The sequence below is a fragment of the Elephas maximus genome, chromosome 3, assembly GCF_024166365.1.
Source record: "Elephas maximus indicus isolate mEleMax1 chromosome 3, mEleMax1 primary haplotype, whole genome shotgun sequence".
NCBI classification, from domain to species: domain Eukaryota; kingdom Metazoa; phylum Chordata; class Mammalia; order Proboscidea; family Elephantidae; genus Elephas; species Elephas maximus.
In genome coordinates, this window is record NC_064821.1 from 98637549 (window position 1) to 98659913 (window position 22365).

Consider the following 22365-nt stretch of genomic DNA (forward strand, 5'->3'; position numbering starts at 1 on the left):
CACATTTAACAGAGTTCCAAATCCTTCCAATCTACTGACAAGAACTAGAAACTAAAACTCAGATGAGAAGATCTTTAGGATATCTAAGGGCCATAGGTAAGTGAATGCACTGATGAGTGAACTGTTTTACTCGCCTCAACAGTGAACTAAGTCACAGACAGCACTGTGAAGTACTGTACTGATGAGAGAGTGAACCCTAGCCCCCTCCTTCAAAAGCTGAAACAGTTCTTTCAAAACTACTGTAATGACATAAACTATAATGCCCTAGTTCAAATTCGACTTTGAAATTATATATTCTGATTAATTCTCGAGGTGTAATAAGAATATTTAAAAACTATTATGTGATTTTGCTCTGTAGTCAACCAAATATAAAAAGACTCAGAATAAAAGGCATTTAGTAAAAAGAAAAAAAAAAAGCACAGTCATCTAAAGAAGTAGCAATCCGATGGTTCATAAATCCATGTCTATTCTGGTTTATAAGACAAATAAACTAAGGAACTAGATCACGGAGATGGACCACATCTTACAAACATGTAATAAAGGAACTCTTTAACACACATTCTTAATGGAAGTCTATTTGAGGTACACTTTCATGAATGTGGGAATGCAAAAGTTCATATTAGTGTTCCCATCATGAGTTGAATCTATAATTACTTTCTGCCATTTTAAAATGAGGTCTGAGAAGCTTGTGTTTTATTGGGTTCTGTTACAGATTGGGAAACTCTGGTGGCGAAGTGGTTAAGAGCTACAGCTGCTAACCAAAAGGTTGGCAGTTCGAATCCACCAGGCGCTCCTTGGAAACTCTATGGGGCAGTTCTACTATGTCCTATAAGGGTCACTATTAGTCAGAATTGACTCAACGGCAATAGGTTTTTGGTTTTGTCATGGACTGAATTGTGTCCCACCAAAAATACGTGTATCAATTTGGCTAGGGAAAGATTCTCAGTATTGGGTGACTGTCTACCATTTTGTCATCTGATGTGATTTTCCTATGTGTTATAAATCTTACCTCTATGATGTAGATGAGATGGGATTAGCAGCAGTTATTTTAACGAGGCAGGACTCAATCTACAAGATTGGATTGTGTCTTGTGCCAATCTCTTTTGCAATATAAAGAGAGACGTGAGTAGAGAGACATGGGGACCTCATACCACTAAGAAAGCAGCATTGGGAGCAAAGAACGTCCTTTGAACCCAAGGTTCCTGTGTTGAGAAGCTCCTAGACCAGGGGAAGATTGATGACAAGGGTCTTCCTCCAGAGCTGACAGAGACAGAAAGCCTTCCCCTGGAGCTGATGCCCTGAATTTGGACTTGTAGCCTATTACACTTTTAGGAGAATAAAATTCTCTTTGTTGATGTCATCCACTTGTGGAATTTCTGTTATAGCAGCACTAGGTAACTAAGACAGCTTCTTTCACAATAACAGAAGTAGCTATGTAAGACATATACACAACACTAGACCCAAGAGCAGTGTAGTACACATTCTTCTCCAGCACACATGGATCCTTTTCTAGAATAGACCATATTCTAGCCACAAAACAAGCCTCAACAAATTAAAAAATACTGAAATAATACAAAGCATCATCTCAGATCACAATGCTATATAATTAGAAATCAACAACAAGACGAACAAGGAAAAAAAATCAAATACTTGGAAAGTGAACAATGTCATGCTTAAAAACCCCACTGGGTAACAGAAGAAATTAAAAATGAAATTTAAAAAATTCCTAGAATCAAACGAGAATGAAAATACAACATACCCGAACCTTTGCGACATAGGAAAGCAGTTCTCAGATGCCAATTTATGGAAATAAGCACACACATCAAAAAAGAAGGGCCAAAATCAATACCTTAACCCTACAACTCAAGCAAAAGAAAAAGAGCAGCAAAAGAACCCCCCAACCTCCACAAGAAAGGAAATAATAAAGACTAGAGTAGAAATAAATGAAACAGAAAAACAACTGAAACAATCAACAAGACTAGAAGCTGGTTCTTTGAAAGGATCAATAAAATAAACAAACCACTGGCCAAAAGAAAAAAACAAGATACAAATAACTCAAATAAGAAAGAAGATGAGTGACATCACAACATAACCAACTGAAATAAAAAGGATCATAACAGATTACTTCAAAAAATTATACTCCAAAATTTGAAAACCTAGAAGAAATGGACAAATTCCTAGAAGCACACTACCTACCTAAACTAACACCAACTGAGGTAAAAAATCTGAACAGACCCGCATAAAGAGAAATTGAAGAGGTCACCAAAAAAACTACCAACAACAACAACAAAAAGCCCTGGCCCAGAATTGGAGAATTCTATCAATCATTCAGAGAAGAGCTGACACCAATCCTACTCAAACTATCCCAAAACACAGAAAAGAGAGAAATACTCCAGAATTCATTCTATGAAGCCAACACAACCCTGGTACTAAAACCAGGAAAAGACACCACTAAAAAAGAAAATTAAGGAGGAATATCCCTCATGAACACTGACGTAAAAATTCTCAACAAAATCCTAGCCAAAAGAATCCAATAGCGTATCAAACAATGCATCACAACCAAGTGGGATTCATACCAAGGATGCAAGAATGGGTCAACATTAGAAAAGCAATCAACATAATCTACCACATAAATAAACAAAGGAAAATAATCACAAGATCATCTCAATTGATTCAAAAAAGGCATTTGATAAAGTCCAACACCTATTCCTGATAAAAACTCTCCTCAAGAGAGGAACAGAAGGGAAATTCTCCAGCATAATCAAGGGTACATACACCAAACCAATAACCGACATTATTCTCAATGGAGAGAGACTGAAAGCATTCCCGAGAAAGGGAACCAGACAAGGATGCCCTTTATCATCATTTTATTCAATGCTATATTGGAAGTCCTACTCTGAGCAGTGAGACAAGAAAGGGAAATAAAGGGCATCGAAATTGATAAGGAAGAAGTAAAACTAACCCTATTCGTAGATGATATGATCCTATACATATAAAATCCCAGAGAATCCAAAAGAAAGCTACTGGAACTAATAGGAGGATTCAGCAAAGTGGCAGGGTACAAGATCGACATACAAAAATCAGTCGGATTCCTCTACACTAACAAAGAGAACTCTGAAAAGGAAACCAGGAAAACAATAGCATTTACAATAGCCCCCAAAAGATAAAATACTTAGGAATAAACCTAACTAGGGACTTTTATACCTTATATGACTTATACAAAGAAAACTACAAAACACTACTGTAAGAAACTGAAAGACACCTTCATAAATGGAAAAACTTACCATGCTCATGAATAGGAAGACTTAACATTGTGAAAGTATCAACACTACCCAAAGCAATCTATAGGTACAATGCAATCCTGATCCAAATCCAACAACATTCTTTAATTAGATGGAAAAACTAATCACCAAATGTATCTGGAAAGGTAAGAACCCCTGGATAAGTAAAACATTACTTAAAAAGAAGAACAAAGTAGGAGGCCTCATACTCCCCGATCTCAGAACCTACTATACAACTATGGTAGTCAAAACAGCCTGATACAGGTAGACGACAGACACAGAGACCAATGGAACAGAATCAAGAACTCAGAAATAAATCCATCCACCTATGGACACCTGATCTTCAACAAAGGGTTGAAGTCCATTAAATGGGGAAGAGACAAGTCCCTTCAAGAAATGGTGCTGAAAAAACTGGATATCCATTTGCAGAAAAATGAGACAAGATCCATACCTCACCCCATACACAAAATGCATCAAAGACCTACATGTAATATCCAAAACCATAAAGTTCATAAAAGAAAACATAGCGATAAAGCTAGCGGCCCTAATTTATGGCATAAATAGAATATTGAACATTAACTAAAAATATACAGACTTCAGAAAATAAACTAGATAACTGAGGCCTCCTAAAAATTAAATATGCTCAACAAAATACTTCTCCCAGAAAGTAAAGAGAACCTACAGACTGGGAAAAAATCTTTGGCAATGACATATCTGATAAATGTTCAACCTCTAAAATATACAGAAAACTTCAACAACTCAAACAATAAAAAGACAAGCAATCCAATCAGAATATGGGCAAAGGACATGAACAGACGCTTCACCAAAGAAGACATTCAGGTGGCCAACAAATACATGAAAAGATGCCAGGCCCCAACCCCCTGCCCCCCGCCCACAAAAACAAAACAAAACTCACTGCTGTAGTGTTGATTCCAACTCATAGTGACCCTACAGGAGAGAGGAGAACTGCCCCATAGGGTTTCCAAGGAGCGGCTGGTGGATTCAAACTACCAAACTTTTGGTTAGCAGCCAAACACTTAACCACTGTGCCACCAGTGCCCCCATTAGCCATTAGAGAAATGCAAATCAAAACCATGATGAGATACCATCTCACCCCTGCAAGAATGGCACTAATTGAAAATTCGGAGAACAATAAATGCTGGTGAGGTTGTGGGGAGATTGGCACTCTCATACTCTGCTGGTGGGAATGTAAATGGGTACAACCACTATGGAAAACAATGTGGCACTTCCTTAAAAGCTAGAAATAGAAATACCATACAATCCAGCAATCTCACCCCTAGGAATACATCCTAGAGAAATAAATCTGTCACAAAAATAGACACATGCACACCCACGTTCACTGCAGCATTATTCACAATAGCAAAAAATTGGAAACAGCTTAAGTGCCCAACAATAGATGAATGGATAAACAAATTATGGTACATACACACAATGGAATACTACACAACAATAAAGAACGATAAGGAACAATGATGAATCTGTGAAACATCTCACAATGTGGATGAATCTGGAGGGCATTATGCTGAGTTAAATAAGTCAATCACAAAAGGACAAATATTATATGAGACCACTATTATAAAAACTCAAGAAAAGGTTTACACACAGAAACCATCTTTGATGGTTACAAGAAAGAAGAGGGGAAATCACTAACTAGATAGTATGTAAGTGTCAACTTTGGTGAAAGGAAAGACAACACACAATATAAGGGAAGTCAGCACAACCTGACCAAGGCAAAGGAAGACACTTAGAGGAACACAAGGGAAAAAAAAAGAAGAGGCAACTACAATAAATACTATAGCATACACAACGCTACAACAACGGTAAAAACAAATAATAACTTACAAGCAGATACACAGGCAGATACATATGCTGGATGGGGGAAGAGGGCATATAGGAGTATACCCATGTACATATATAGGTTAGGCTGTGGTTATTTTTATATACATATTTGTATGAACAGCATGTATATTCATATATTCGATAGAGCACAAAGGAGGCACAGTCATAGGAGCTTCCTAGACACATCCAAACACCCTGAGCGACCAAGTTACTGGGGCTGAAGGCTAGGCACCATGGTCTCAGGGGACATCTAGGTCAACTGACGTAACATAGTTCATAAAGAAAATGTTCTACATCCTACTTTGGTGAGTAGCATCTGGGCTCTTAAGAGCTTGCCAAACGCCATGTAAGATACATCTGTTGGCCTCATCCCATCCACAGCAAAGGAGAATGAAAAAAACAATGATACAAGGAAATTACTCCAAAGGACTAATGGACCACATGTACCACAGCTTTCATCAGCCTGAGCCCAGAAGAACTAGATGGTGCCTGGCTACCACCACTGACAGCTCTGACAAGTATCATAATAGAGGGTCCTGGACAGAGCGGAGAAAAATGTAGAACAAAATTCAGATTCACAAAAAAGACCAGACTTACTGGTCTGAAAGAGATTGGAGGAACTCCTGAGACTATGGCCCCCAGACAAACTGCTAACTCAGAACTAAAGGCACTCTTGAAGTTCACCTTCTAGTCAAAGATTAGACAGGCCTATAAAACAAACAATAACACGTGAGGAATGTGCTTCTTAGGTCAATCAAGTATATGAGACCAAATGGGTAACACCTGGCCAAAAACAAATCTAGGGAGGGACACGGAAAAATGGATGAATGGAAACAGGAACCCAGGGTGGAAAGGGGAAGAGTGCTGACACATTGTGGGGGTTGCAACCAATGTCGCAAGACAATTTGTGTATAAATTTTTGAATTTTATAGCTATACCATACTCAACTCGTTTTAAAAAAGAAGATGAAGAAGAACGTGGGCATTAGATACTGCTTCGATTCCCTTTCTAAAGGAAAGCTTTAAAAAGAAAAGAAATACCTCTCAATTATAAATGAAAATACAGTCATTCCAGGAGCAGAGAAAGTCTATACTTAGAGAGTACCCATCACCAGAGGGCAGCAGAGCAAGGCACAAAAAGTGAGCCCTTCTTTGAGCAAGAGCCAAAGATTACTGGGCATCATTCCACTTGGGCTGCTTATGGGCAATGAAAGGACTCTACAGCCCCACAAAAATGTTTTATTTACCTCAATCTATTGTTCCTAAACAGTCATTGTTTCTCCTTAACTTACCAATGAACCAGAGCAGACACTGAACTCAGACTTCACTGGTAATATTTGCAGTAATTAAACAGCAATGTGGTTAGGTAGAATGTCAACATTTACAAAGTTTTTGCTAAAACTTAGTCTGAAAAATAATTTTAAGTAAATATTTTAACTGACAATGCTTACTTTTAATTACTCAACATCTATAATGCATAATTCTATCAATATCTTCTACTTCATTTTGCTTACCCTGGTTTTGACTATTCATAGAGCAAAGTTACAAGATGTCTAAGCAAGAAAATATTTCAAACTTGAAAAAAATTACTTAGTACAATGAATACTTTTATTCTATCCTAAAAAGGAGGCTACCTATGTTAACAAGAATAAAAGTAAAATGAATTCAATTAAAAAAATACAACAACAAAACTTGTCTCCTAGGAGAAAAGCATAGAGACAGAGCAATACGTGGGTGGTTCAGATGTTGACTTATACATTTTCAAAAGTGACATAGATTTGTCGGTGCATTATAGGGAACATATTATTTTCTTGGGATATGGCTGTTTGTAAAATCTGATATACAATGAGGAAATCAATAGTTGAGAGGTCTCCATAGGAAAAAAGGCAGCAATTATTTTTAAAATTGATATATACATTTATGGGTTGTAGAAGTAGCCATTCGTTTTCAGTTCTGTAATCACTTACCTATATGGAGACTGAACTGATGTTGCTACAGTTGGCATGGCGGTTGCTGTAAGCATTTTTGTTGCTCTGGTCACAGCATGCGTTAGAGTGGGGCCACCAAGTGCTGAGCTGGCTGCCTATAGAATATGAAACAATCATTCTACCTCAGGGTTTGTCAACCTCAGCTCTAATGACATTCTGATTAGATAATTCTTTGTTGGGTGGGGTCTTCTGTGCCTTGTAGGATGTTTAGCAGCATCTCTGGCTTCTACCCACTGGATGCCTGTAGCTATGCCCCCCCCCACTCCCAGTTGTTGACAACCAAAAATATCTCCAGACACTGCCAAATGTCCTCTGGGAGGCAATATAGTCCCCAGTTAGAACTACTGTTCTACATATAGAATCACTTACATAGTTCCTCAATTAGGGGTATGTGAATAATTTTTTTTTTCTTTTATGATAACATATTGGATGGAAGCCACTGACAACTTGGGAAATCCTGTACAGATTCTAGCAAATATTCATCACCACAAAGTTTAATTTATTAACATATTGGGGCAGTAGCATTTTATGCTTTTGGAATACTCTTTATTAGATATATAAAGTTTAAACAAGCACAAAAAAGAATGAAAATGAGTGTTTAATTCTTTAACCATAATGGTGGAAATAAGGCATTGGGAATATATGAGCTAGCATTACATAGCAATCTTCTAAAGGACAAAGACAACCAATAACACCTACTACTGAGTGTCCTGTTGTAGTCTCTAATATCATTTATGATATAAGCGAGGTGAGACATAGGGAAGGATAGGAAAGGAAGCAAGTGCCTGTATAAAAGTCATGGACAGACAAAGAAAGGAGAAAAAGAACTGATTAGAAATATGGACTCTGTAACAGACCTGTTTTCTGAAGACAGTTCCTATACCCAAAAGGGGAGAGGTGTGTGGAGTGAGAAGAGAGGTGGTGGAGATAAAAGAAAGGATTTCTTACAAAATACATTTCTATATGGGGGCATTAAGGCACATATCTGTTCCCCTTACCACAATATTGTACTATTTACAAATTCTTCAATAGGACCCAGCTGTAAACAACAACATTACACACTATCTCAAAATATAAAATTATATGAGGAAAAATATCAAGCATTTACTTCAAAAACAAGTTAAATAAAGGAAATCAGAGTCTCAGAGAAGAAACCAGTCTACAGGGCTAATAACCTACACTAGCCACAGCTTCATCTACCCTGAGACCAGAAGAACTAGATGGTGCCAGGCTACCACTATCGACCATTCTGACCAGGGCCACAATAGACGAGCCTTGATAGGAGAGAAAACATGGAACAGAACTCAAACTCTTAAAAAGTCCAGGCTTACTGATCCAGTTGAAACTAGAAGGTACCCTAAGACTACTGCCCTGAGATACTCTTTAAACACTGAAGTGAAACCATCCCAAGGTTACCTTTTAGAGAAGTCACAGACTGGCACACAAAATAAAGGATATTACTTTGTGTATGGTGCTCTATTTTAAAACCATCTATATGAGAGCAAAAGGTCAACAATTACTCTAAAGCAGAGAGAAGTTGATAAGGGTGCTGGAAAGGGAACAACCACGATGCAATTAATAAGAATGCTGACACACTGTGAAAAATCTAACTAATGTTACTGAACTACTTATATAGAAATTGTCAAATAGAAACCTAATTTGCTGTGTAAACTTTCACTGAAAACACAATAAAATATTATTAAAAAAAAAAGATTAAATAAAAATTTCTACTCACTTCTAGTCTTGTGTAGCAATCAGCGATAAATTTCTTATGTAAAGATACTGAATCCTAAAAGTAAGAGGTATGTGGAAATTAAAATTAGCACTTTGGCATTTAGTTTTAATCATTATTAAAGACAAAATATCAAAATAAAGAAGCCAATTTTCAGGCATGCCAAGGATCATAACTTATAAAAAAAAATATTTACTTTTCTGCTTTTTTATGTATGATACCCACCTTCTTTAACCTAGGATTTAAGTTAATATAACTATAGCTTATGATTAACTGAATAGCTTCATTAGCAATTTCTTCATCAGGTGATTCCATTGCTATCTTCCAAATGAAATCCATTCCTATCAACTCCAGCTTTTCCACATACTATTCAAAAGAAAAAAATAAATCATATAGCACACCAAGGTCACAAAACTACAGACAATTATTTTCTGCTACATCGTGAGTCCATACCTCTTAGGTTCAATATAAATTTAAGCTACAAAAAGCCACTGACATGTGAAATAACTACTGTACTGACATGAAGGTTTAAAATAAAAAAATAACCATCCACAAAAACAATGGGCAATCTCATGTGAAGCAGGATAGGTAAGGAGATTTTCTCTAGACATCCTTAAACCCAAGATGGACAGCTACCCGCACAGGCAATTGAAGCAGAAACGCTGAAAGAATGAGATGGGCACTATTCTTCATGAACTTTCTTCATAAGGAAATGCAGTCAAGTCTGAAGAGGTTACTAAGCCTTGGGGCTCAATATGGTCTTCCCAAAGCTCAGTTAAAAACGGCAGGAACCAGGGCCTACAACATATTGTAAAAAGTGTTACCACTCCAGGAAGCCAGGCTCTGATTGAAATGGATTTGGAAAAGGAGTTATTTTCTGGCTTTCTTTTTTAAGGTGCACATGTACATATAAACACAAGCTCTATACATTTTATCAATCCTTTTTTCCTGTTTCATTATCTGTTTCTAAATATTTATCCCCAAATCTTTGCCACTACTATTCCAAAATTCAAGATTTTGTTACTTCTTAAGATACATGTGAATGCTGGATTTGCAGAGTTGGAATCTTAGATAGAACCGTCCCTGTTCTGCATTCATTAAGTCCCAGGAGGCCACTGGCTGCCCCAAGATCAGCAAAAGCAAAGAGAGTGTTTTCAGAGGTCAACTGTGTTCTCCCAGGCAGTCAGTGAGGTAGTGTGCCAGAGAAGGAACTTACCCATTACACTCTTAAGGGAAGCTTTGTCTCCAATGCAGAAGATGGCAGTCAAGAAGATGCTTGTTCTTTAAAACACATGCCTTCTCTCAATTATAATACATGATTTTTTGTTTTTTTCTGAATATCAAGTTTTACCAGATAATTCAAGTTACCTGATTTGGTTAAGCTATAAGAATAGTGTACTTACCAACTGAGCGCCTTGTCTTTTCAATCGATGATCACAGAGATTCACATTTTCAAAAAAAGTCTTAAATAAGTTAAAACCTGAAATTGTAGAACTTCAGATAAATTCATGGACTCTAAGTAATACAGATAATCAAAAACTCAAAGTTTATCAAAGACCTAAGTGTAAAAGCTAAAACTATAAAACCCTAAGAAGAAAACATGGCACAAATCTTCATGACCTTTGACAAGGCAATGGTTTCTTAGATACAATACCAAAAGCAAAGCAAGAAAAGAAAAAAACTGATAAGACGTCATCAAAACTAAAAACTTTTGTGTATCAAAGGACCCTAAGAAAGTGAAAAAGACAACCCACAGGATACAAAATATTTGCAAATAATATATCTGATAAGCAGCTAATACAGAATATATGAAGAACTCTAATAACTCAACAATGAAAAGATAAATAACCCAATTAAAAATTGGCAAAAATCTAAATCATTTTCCAAGGAAGATATACAAATGGCCAATAAGCACATGAAAAGACACTCAACATTATTAGTCATAAAGGAAATGCAAATCAAAACAATGAGATACCACTTCACACCCATGGGATGGCTAGAAGAAAAAGAACAAATGTTGGCGAGGATGTGCGGAAACTAGAACTCCTGTACATTGCTGGTGGGAATGTAAAATGGTGCAGCCTCTTTGGAAAATGCCTCGGCAGCTCATCAAAATGTTAAAAATAGAGTTACCAGCAATTCCACTTCTAGTTATATACTCAAGAGAAATGAAAACCTGTGTTTACACAAAAGCTTGTACATAAATGTTCATAGGAGCATTACTGATAATAGCCCAAAAAATGAAAACAACTGAAATATTCATCACAAATGAATGGGAAAAACAAAACGTGGTTTATCCACACAATAGAATATTACTAAGCCATAAAATAAGGTACTGATGCATGGACTAGCCTTGAAAAAACTATGCTAAGTGAAAGAAGTCAGACACAAAGGCCCCATAGTGTATTTCATTTACATGAAATGTTCAGAACAGGCTAATCCACAGATACAGAAAGCAGGCCAGTGGTTGCCAGAGACTAGGGAAAGAGAAACGGAGAGTTACTCCTGACGCTGACGCGTATGGGTTTTTTTTTGGAGGGGAGGGGAGGGAAGGGAGAGAGTTTGATGAAAATTTTCTGGAATTAGATAGTGGTGATGGTTACATAACTTGTGAATATGCTAAAAATCACTGAACTGCACTCTTTAAAAAGTGAATTTTATAGTATGTAAACTATCACAATTAAAAATTCAATTTTAAAAAAAGCCCAGAAAGAGGATTTCTATACCTCGACAAATTTTTACCTTAATGAATCATTCTTGTACTAAGTAATTAATGGAAAGACAGTTTGGAAATTTGCACTATCAGGCCATATAATTTAAAATTTAATTATAAGTTACCATTATGCAAAAGGGGGTTTATCTGTATATGTAAATACACAGCAGTGTCTTCATATGGGAGCCCTGGTGGCACAGTGTTAAAGAGCTCGGTTGCTAATCAAAAGGTCAGCAATTCAAATCCACCGGCTGCTCCTTGGAAATCCCATGCGGCAGTTCTACGCTGTCCTATAGGGTTGCTATTAGAGTTGGAATCAACTCGAGGGCAATAGGTTTGGTTGCTGTTTTTGTGGTCTTCATATGCGTAGGAAAAAGGTAAAAAGGACATTCCAAACTGTTCGGTTGTTTCTGAGATGTGGGACTAGGGGGAAAGGGAAGAATAAAATTTCGTACTTGAAAGAACTGAAAAGCGATTTAAGTTTTTCCTACCATTCATAGTGATTTCATACGACTCCAACTTAAGGATTTTCTCCTTGAAGAGCTGCTGCTGAACATCACTCTCGAGATCATGCTGCCCTTTTGTAAACCATTCAAAACACATCTGTGGATTAAGACAAATATGACCCTGTAACTCAAGTCAACTTCAGGCAAACACATATTCCACTTTGGGCAAGTAAAGGTAAATTATTTTGAATACTTTAAAATTTACGTTGCCAAAATACCACTTAAAACTGAAATGCTTGGGACTCTGGAGCGAAATGAAGCAGCTACTAGCAATCTTTGTCCCTTAGATAATGAAAAAATACACTCATACTTTTCATTGAGTTTTATATTTGGGCTTTTCCATTAGCATTTATTAACTCTTACTCTGTGCCATCTTTAATCCTTTCAACAATCCTATGAGGTAGTTAATATTATTCTGTAAAATGTGATGAGGAAACAGAAATTCATGGTTAGAAAACCTCAAAGCAGTTGTTCTGCTCCTGGTCTAGCCTGCTCCCAGTGGTCTAATGATATTTTTAATAATGTATCTAGGTACTGAGTCTTCTTTGGCGCTACTGGGGTATAACATCATTACAGGTACTCAAAGGTTTCTGCTGGTGAATAAAACTCAGTTTTATGGGAAGAAAAAAATTAAAGATATTCCTAGAGCTCTTTAACTGTACTCACTTGGCTAAATTTGCTATTTTATCCAGAATGGTATGAAAATTACCAAAGAGTGCATACATTTATTTATATCAAGGATATATATTATATATTCTTTTAGCGCTTATGGTTACTGATCTGTTACTATAAAATGTTTATTTACGTACATTAAAAAGTGATTTGAAATGATGAAACACGTGACACACACAAAAATGTAAGATATTTAAGTTTTCACTGCTGCCTCACTTTATCCACGATAGCACCTTCTTACCTCTCTATCTAATTCACAAACATCCTGGCCAGTCACAAGACATTCCCAGATTTCCTTGGCACGATTCCAACCCAGATAGAGAGTAGCTTCTTGCAAGAAAAATGCCAGAAATTTTAAATGTGCCTCTAAATACTGCAAAAAGAAATAATGCTAATTAGTTAACTCCAGGCATTCATACCTGAAAGCAAAGTTAAAAAAAAAAAAAAGAAAAACTTTTAAATTTTAGGAATCATTTTAATGAATGTTTTTTCATATAACAGGGTTCAGTGAATGTGAGCACACTCTGTTTATAACAGGCTGACAGTACAGTGTAGGTATTAAGAAGCTACTTCAAGTCTACTGCAAATTCAGCCGATTTTAGATGTCGCTAAAATGTAATTTCAGCAATTTCAAAGTAAAACACCATAAACTCACAGCTGGTGATGGAGCTTTTCTATATATATATTTTTTTTTTTAAACAATAACATTACCAATCAATTGATGTGAAAAACAAAACTCATTATCCACAGAATTATTATTTCAGATCAAAGACAAAGAAAAGGTGTTTATTATGCTATCATACACAATTCTTGGGTGATTTACTGAAAGATTTAACCACACTTATTTTTTCTAAACTTTTATTTTGAAGTAATTATAGCCAAGGTACACAGCTGTTCCACTGCCCTAAGCCTACCTCATGCTGCTCCTTTATAGTCACACTCAACAAATACTAACTCTACAGTTCAAGGGCAAAAAGGTCAAATGAATGCTGGAAATCATGAAGCAAAAACACGACGCCTGATACCTCCCGGTAAGTGTATCGGCCATCCACTAGCGTTGAACCTGTCAGTCCTCCAGGTCCAGCCACAGCTGCTGCCAGTCGATGACAAGCTATCAAACTTCCTGTTACCAATTTGACTATTTCAAAATTTTTCTTCAAATCTTGAATAATGCTCTTGGCAAAAACAACAAAGACAAAAGTGGCATGAGAATTTGCAGTTACTTTCTTGATTTCTTACAAACTTCTGTTATAAGACATAGTCCAACATAAGGGATGGCAGAGATTTCCTCACTCACATTTCTTATAAAAAATGAAACCAATCTGGTGTGTATACTTATTTTGGAATTAATAACCTTCTCTCTTATTTTTTGCTTCTAAAAGAGATTTTTTTTTTTTTTTAAGAAAAAAGTCTTTCAAAGGAACTATTTCACTTCCTGTATACTTTTCCAGATCTTTCTTCCAGGTGTATTACACTGAAGAAGCTCTAGCTCCTTAAGCAAACTAATCTTTTTACAATATAAAATAAGCCTTTGAATCTTTACAATCAAATTTCTAAAATACCGTTCGGACCTTTGAAAATTGCTTTAATTATTTCAGTACATTAAAGAAATAAAAAAGGAGCTAGTTAAGGGTATATCAAAAGAAAACCTCTACAGAAATGAAAGCAGAATGATGTCCAAACTCGAAGTTGTTAAATAATGTAAACCAATTACACTAATAACCACAAAAAATTTAATGGAGACTATAAAACTCAGCAATTTTAGTCTGTATTGTTATTATAAAAGGTTAGGCAAATAATTGTATAACAATCACATATAGCTATACTCTTACCTTGTCTTGCTTTTGATAGGTTTGTTTTATAAACGAGCGGGTGATTTCATGGAGCTGACGCAAAGCTGGTACCACCCAGACAAACTGAGGATTATTAAGTTGAGATGACTAGAGTTAAAAAGAAGTTATATTAATTAAATTAAAAAAAATGGCAGACTAAATTGATTAGCTATAAAAAAATTACCAAGTCAATTAGGTTTTATTATTACACATTGTATTATTTTTCCCTTCATATAGCTCAATTATAGCTTATCTTCATGCACTCATAATTCAGTCTCCAACTTCTTATTCTGCATGCAATTTCCTAAGGCCAAGGACTGCAAACAGGAGTGGATGTGAAATGACAGTAAATGTACAGGGATACATCAGCAAAAACAGACAAGGAATTAGCAACTTCAGAGGACAGATTAAGTAGCACAGGCTGCTAAGACATGTTGACATAAATAAAATAAACTGATGGCAAAAGCTTGACTTAGATAATACTGAGCTTGCTGGTAAGTAAAATGAAATAAAAACAGGGCTTTTTATAATTATCTGATTAAGATACCAATGATATGATCAAGATACCGAGAGTGATCTAAATTACAGGAACTGGTCATGATCTGTTTGACTTTCCTAGTTAAAGCAATTTAATAAGAGGCAATCCCATTTTTATTAAGTATTACAGCCAGTTTATACTTATACTGTACTTTATACTTTTCAAAACATTTTTAAATATGTCTGAAATTGGTGCATGACAATCCAGGTCTTCATAGTACAGACCTGGCAAGCCTGACGTTCATGTAATACTCTAAAAAGAGAGTTGCTTTATAATAAACATCATTTCTGAAACAATGAGATTTTATATTACACTTTATCATAAAATTTGCTAAGAATTTCAGATAAGACACTATTAGTTAACTGACCAATTATTAGGTTTCTAACTAAAAAAAAAAAAAAAAAAAATTGAGTAAAAGCTTAAGTCCTTAACATTTATTTTAAAGGCCGAGTTTTGTTTTTTAAAAATTTTCTTTTGTCAAGTCTTTCTATAAGATCAAGATGCCTGGTTTGGGGAGAGGGAGGGAAGAGGGACAGGACTTTCAATGTCTTCTGCAGAAAAAAAATCCTTCTACTAAATATGTAAACATGACAGAGCTATTGCCAAAACAATAACATTTTCCTTGCCTCAAAGAGATTAACCAATCAATCAGCAAATACCATATTTCCTGAATTCTAAGACACAGGTTTTACAAATTTTAACATTTTTCAAACTGATGCTTCTTATGATTATGTCAAAAGAAATTTACCAGCCACTAGGCATAGGAGTAAGTTTTGATGGAGCTGTCCTTACCTGAGTATTTGCAAACTTAGTCGTATACAAAAGGCATTTATTTGTTCGCCTACCTATCATTTTAGTTGTTACTTGGTACAGGTAACACCAAATAAGGATGGATTTTTAACTTAAATTTGGATCACTGATTTGTTACTTAAAATGTTATCAAAAAAATTACACCTATGATGTAGCACTGACTTGGCTGTTGTGTCCATCAATACAACTAAAAGCAAAGAAAGCTGCCAGTAGTTTCAGACTGAAGAATTTTTCAGATCCAAGAGAAGCTGGGGTGACAGACTCACACTCTATGAGGGGTTATATCACTTGGCACTAAATCTCTCTCTGTCCAAAGGTGCAACTTAATTCAAGAGAAACTGCTTAACTTCTAGTATACACAAATAAGCAAAAAAGAAGCTTGAGTCTTACAAAATAGGAGAAGCACACAAAACTCCATATCCTTCAGGATGCCTCAAAATTATACACTCAATCTTAAAGATTTCAAAGAGGTCAAAAGCACTACAATAGATAATGAAAAGCAGTGTGCCACAGTGAAACTGTGCGTAACAGGCCAAAAGGACGCTTAGACTCAAACTGAGTGTAACTCTAAAGAAATGTATGCAATTGTAAGGGTAAATACAATCCACTGCTGGTTGGTAAAACTGAAATGTACGATTCTACAAACTTTTCAAATTTGTGATACTTGTTGCAATCATTGGCATCTTAGAATCAGAGAAATAAGGTATAAAGGCCAACTACTTGCGAGACTCACTAGAATATTTCTGCTAAAATATCACGGTTGTAAAGTGACAATGATCAAAACTCTAAGGTTGCAATCCAAACTGATACCTTCCAAAAGGATTACAAAAATTAGGATGTAAACATAAATCCTTTAGCAATAACCAGATATATTAAAAAGTATTATGACCAGTTAGTCAATTATGGTTTTTATTTAACGCTGAAAATTATCCTTTGAAGGTAGCTCATTATACAGTAAAATAAAATAAAAAATAATATAAAATTATAATTTAAGAGTTATATCTAAAATAGCATCTGTAAAATTTAGCAAACAAGAAAAATAAATTTGTCATAGAGTCAATTTCGACTTATAGCGACCTCACAGGACAGAGTAGAACTGGCCCATAGGGTTTCCAAGAAACAGCTGGTAGATTCAAACTGCCGACCTTTGGTTAGCAGCCAAATACTAAAGATTCCATTTATCTCATCTTATGTATGACTTCATGTTGCTTAGTTATAAGACAAGCTTTCTCTCCTCCAATTACAAAAGGGGCAAAAAAATTTAGTCAACAATTAAAATGAACATATTTGATAATGTCAAGGAACTGAGGTTTCATAAGTAGGAGTTAATGGAATGAGCAAATTAGACTCTTATAATTAGATGAAACCTTAAGAGGTCAACTGGTTTAGCCTGCAAACCTACAGCTAAATTTTCCTTACTCATCTTTGTGCAATGACTGCCTAGTCTCTTACTATTTCCAGTGGTGAGGAACCCATTACCTCTGGGGGCAATGTATCCTATTTTCAGGTTCTTCTTACAGAAAGTTCATTGTTCTGTTATACTGAAATATGCCTCCCCATAACTTCTTAGGATATATAAAGAGTATGTTGAATCAAACTTCTCTGTAACAGTCCTCTAAATATCGGAGGAAAGCTTTCAAGTTCTCTCGTCTCAAAGCTGGACATCCCCACTGCCTCATTGGTCTTGTTTTCCCAGATCTAGCCATCTATCTAGAACCGAAACATACATTTTTGCACTGGAGAACATTTTTAAAAGTATTTCCTCCTGTACTAACATCACTGTGAGACTGCACTGAGGGTACCTTGCTACTGTTGCTTTCAGTTACATGTTTTGGCAAGTAGAGGCTGCTCAACTATGGCTAAATAACATTTTAGTGTCCTCGCAGGGTGCAAGGGAGGCAGTAAGAGGAAGGGAACAACAGTTACTGAAAGCCTGCCAGGCACTGTGCTATGTGGTCTTAAGATAACTTAAGGAATATGCAAACACTAATTGGGTAAAAATGATTTTTTTGGTTTAGTAATTTTGGGGGTGATGAGTACATTTAAACTTTTTAATTGAAGGAAAAAAAGAAGTGAAATAAGAGGGGAAGGGCTGGGGGTAGACAGTGGAAGGCATAAAGGAAGCAAAGGAAAGAGGACCAAGGGAGCCAAGGGTATCCTGGCAGAATCTACAGAAATAAAGGTCAGAATTTCCGAACACAACAGTGGAACTTGGGAATTTTAAGAGTGTCAAAAGCAGAGGGAAGGGCAATCAGTTGGGGAAATAGAGGTAGCTGAGGGTGGGAGGGGAGTGAGAGGTGGGTGATCTTGTCTTACCCTTTGCTTAGTTTCTGTGTAGCCTGGCAGGGAGACATAATCCCCAGTCAGCCCACCTTGCTGCCTGGCAGGAAAGGGCATAGCATAGAAAAACACCTTTAGTGGCAGGATATAATTCACCCCCCTGCCTGGAGTCATATCCAGGGGGCTCTGATCTTCCCACTGCCCCCCTTCAGCAACACGTACTTTAAGAGAGCATGGTGAAAGCACTTAGTAAACGGAAAAGTGCTATATAAATGCAAGATACTATTATTTGGAATGAAATAGTGGTATACCAGTTTCTTTACTGGGAGCAGTGGGGAAATAAAAAAAAAAAAAAAAGGAAAATATTCAAGTCTCACAAAACGACTCCAAAAATTTCCCTATTACTTTTTAAGAAGTTTTGTTATAAAACAACAGACATGAATGAACTGACTGCAAAGAAAAGCAATAAAGATGCAGTGATGCTACTGGCTAGAAGAGCTACGTAAGGCTTAGCTGTAACAAGGAAGAAAGGGAGAAGGTCAGAAAGGATTTTCTGGTTCCAAAAGCCATTTCCCTGGAGAGAAAGAAAAGTCCCTTAAGCTCTGACCTTCATATCTAAAAAGAAATGTATCTGTTACTGAGAAGAAATCACCCCTTTTCTCTTAGCATCTAAACTCCTTCAACAACTCTGGATGAGTTTCGATCGCAAAGGCAGAAGCTGCTAAATTATCTGAGATCACCGAGCCGAGAAAACTGGAAAAATTCAAATTGCATCTGAGTGGAAAGAGAATAATGCTGCTAAATTAAAGGAATGATTCTTCAAAACACGAGAGTGATCAGCTCGTTTGTGAAGGACTTTTAAAATCTCTAAAGCTAGGTTTATATGTAGAAAACTCACTTGATCAAAATCTTCAATGTCAGAAATATCAAACACAAAGTTCTTAAATGCCCCCACCTAAACTTTATGACCAAATGTGACTAAAGAGAATAAAAGCCACTGAGTCACCAAAGCCTCTTTATTAAGAGCTAAACGAGTCTCTGAAAATACCAAGTGAAATTAGTTAGCAATATTCAAGATCCATTAAGACTTACTAATAAAAGCCAAGGTATATGTTCTACCAATGAAATTGTTAAGCTACTGGCTATTTTACCAGAAGAATTTTCTTATGTTAATAAAAATGAAATTCAGAAAAGGAAATCCCTCCCACTGCTAGGCTTTAAGTCTGGTCGGGCCAACCTGAGGCCTGAGTGTAAGGAGGCTGTGGCTCTGATTAGGGCAGCTGCGACGGTGGATGCACACTCCGTCCCACTTGGCTGGCCACTGTGATCATCCCTCTGAGAAGAGACTTGAGGTTTAAGGACCAGAGCAACAGAAGAGCTACAATCACTATCGCTTAATCACTAACCATCATTTCAAAGCACAGTCCACGTGTCCACTATAACCTGGAGGCCAGAGACCTGAAGGACAAGGCTTCTGCAGTACCAGTCCCTCTTCTGGTCACTACCCAATCCCACCTTGTAAAGTCAAGTCCCAGCAACATTCAATAACTGTTTGCCTAAAGAATTATTGAGGAACAGGTATGAATCAAGCACCTGAAAAACTACTACGCGCCAGCACCGAACTAACCCCTTTTCTTTCCTTCTCTTACTCTGCAAATGTGCCTGTTTCTTCCCCAGTGGGTACCATGACTATTTAGAATCCATTGTACTTATTAAATAAAACAGTGTATATTTTGGATTTAATTTAAAAGAGAAAAGTGAAGTTGAAGATCTTATAATTCCATGAAAAGAATAAAACCACTCTTTGAATGTGACCATGGATATTTTTTTTTTTCCCTCTGAGAGTCAATAAGCTTAGGTCATAAACAATATTTAAACATTAAGGTTGCATATGAACATTACCATAAGAAACACTAAAACATACTATTATTTTAAAATCATGATGTACTTTATTAAAGAGAATTGTTACACTAGTATACCTTGAATTTGATTTCATCCGCAAATTCTTACCTTGAATCCATCCTTCTTGTTTTTATCCAAACTTGTCCATTCTCCAGGCTGAAAGTTCATTTTAAGAGAAATATAAGTGACTTGGTTAAAAACAGTACCTACAATTTCACAGTCTTAGGACTATAAGGTAAGAGCTTCCAGACAAGATATCTGGTTTAATTTACATAAAAGGGGAAGAAAATTACTTGTCTCTAATTATCCAGGCAGTACTGTTGCTCTGACAATTAGACTAAAAATAAAACTGACCCTTTTAATATCTTCTATGCACTTGACGATGTAGCTCTTCTTGATTGTTTCTTTCACGGCATATGCGTCACTAAGGATTGTCAGGTGCTCCTCCAAGGCTTGCTGAATGAGGCTGCTGGGCAGGGTCGGAAGATGAGCCAGTTCCCAGAGCACGTCTAACACCTACAATTACACCGCATATGATGAGCCAGCCAACGCGCAAATAAAACTACTTTAAATATTTGTAGCTAGAAAAATGCATTTGATTCTCCTGCCTTTCCCGAAGTGGTTTCAAATCGAGCTTCCCGGCCTATTCGTCCTATCAGGCTCAGTAGCTTCTGTCTTACTCTATCACTCTCAATCTCCCAGCTCTGTGGAATGGAAAAGAAAAGACACAAGAACTGCTTCACAATCTGATTTTATCAAACTGGCAAAATATGCAAAAACTTTAAGCTTGAACTTAAGGAGTTTAACAAATAAGAATAACACATTTAGATGCTGCTAATTTTTTAATTTGGCATCCATGGGTGGTGCAAAGGGTTAAGCACTCAACTGCCAGCCGAAAGGCTGGTGGTTCAAACCCAGCCAGAGATGCCTCGGAGGATAGGCCTGTAGACCTGCTTCCAGAAGATCACAGCCTTGTAAATTCTCTGGAGCAGTTCTACTCCATACGCATGGGGCACGGAGAGTCGGAGCTGACTCAGCAGCAACTAACAACAATGTGGAGGTGGGAGGCCTCCAAATGAACTCATTTTAGTAAAACTCAACAGGAAGCAATTGTGACTGAACACATACCTTCTGAATGAGAACAAACAAATGATTAAGCTGATCCGAGTTAAATTTCACAGCTGCTGCTGCAATAATACTATGAATATTCTCAATCACAGTAGATGATTGTCCTGACTAGAAGAAGAAACATTGGAAAACAGTTAAGTAATCCCTAAACCTTCTCCCTGGCATCTATAGAACTAGAAGCAAAAAAGTAACAAAGATAAATTGATTCTAGATTATTGAGGAGGTACCTGTGTGATTATATTGGCAAGAACAAAGTAACCATTATTAGTGGTTATTAGTTGGCCTTATTTAAATTCCTAATATAAACATAAAAAAAGGTAAGAATCAAGTTCTCAATCTGACATTCATTTCAAAAGAACAAAATCTTTTCAACTGGCTAAAAAAATCCAAAGTAAAATACACGACAAACTTAATCACTTTTGGTATTTTCAAATGATTTTGAGGGCCTTTTTTAGTTGAAAGTATTATCTACCTCACTTTTTACATGCTCATGTTTTGAGACTTCAAATTAATATTTATTTATCCCATGTGTAGTAAGTCCCAGACTCATTTTATAACCTCAGTCATGGTACCTTCAAGCCTCACTGTTTGTCATGTGAAACACTTGAAAGACAGGGACATTTTTAGATTGAATTCTACAAGTATTTGCTCAGTATCTACTATACAGTGGATGTAGAAGGGCTATACCATACATATATATATATATAAAAATATATATATATATCATGGTCTACAATCTTCAACCTGACACGGACTCACATCTTATAGTCATGAAACAAAATTATATGAGGGTATACGACCAAGGTCAAGACATGGGAAGTAAAACCTATAAGACCTGGAACTATTTTCTTTCAGTTCTACATCTAACCTCCTATAGTCTGCTCTGCACTGCTGTGCCAGGGGCCCACAAACTACATCTCCTCAACTCCTCTGTTAGCTTCTTCCAATTATGCTCTGCCAGTGAGAGGGAAGCACTGCTGGGAGATCAGAAGGCAGGAGGAAGGAATAGTGTTTCTGGTTCAGACTCAGACAGTGGATGAAGGTACTGGCATCTGTGGCAGCAAGTGATTCCAGAAGCCTTGAAGGCGTTGGAACCTCACTGGCACTTCTAGCACTTTTTAGCA

General features: G+C 36.5%; 1 protein-coding gene across 4 annotated transcripts in view; it reads right to left on the reverse strand.

The window, feature by feature from the left end:
- Positions 1-22365, reverse strand: part of USP24 (ubiquitin specific peptidase 24) — a 168984-nt gene that overhangs the window by 78793 nt on the left and 67826 nt on the right. For 3 of the 4 annotated variants that reach the window (XM_049879349.1, XM_049879351.1, XM_049879347.1), the window contains exons 13-25: positions 21242-21349; positions 20722-20817; positions 20468-20629; positions 20222-20269; positions 18248-18307; positions 14584-14691; positions 13777-13926; positions 12993-13124; positions 12065-12176; positions 10264-10340; positions 9086-9226; positions 8864-8917; positions 7108-7223 (exon numbers count right to left, since the gene is read on the reverse strand). In XM_049879349.1, the coding sequence (XP_049735306.1) occupies positions 7108-7223; positions 8864-8917; positions 9086-9226; positions 10264-10340; positions 12065-12176; positions 12993-13124; positions 13777-13926; positions 14584-14691; positions 18248-18307; positions 20222-20269; positions 20468-20629; positions 20722-20817; positions 21242-21349 (1364 nt within the window). The remainder of the gene's footprint in view (positions 1-7107; positions 7224-8863; positions 8918-9085; positions 9227-10263; positions 10341-12064; positions 12177-12992; positions 13125-13776; positions 13927-14583; positions 14692-18247; positions 18308-20221; positions 20270-20467; positions 20630-20721; positions 20818-21241; positions 21350-22365) is intronic. The other variant, XM_049879350.1, reaches the window with a different exon arrangement.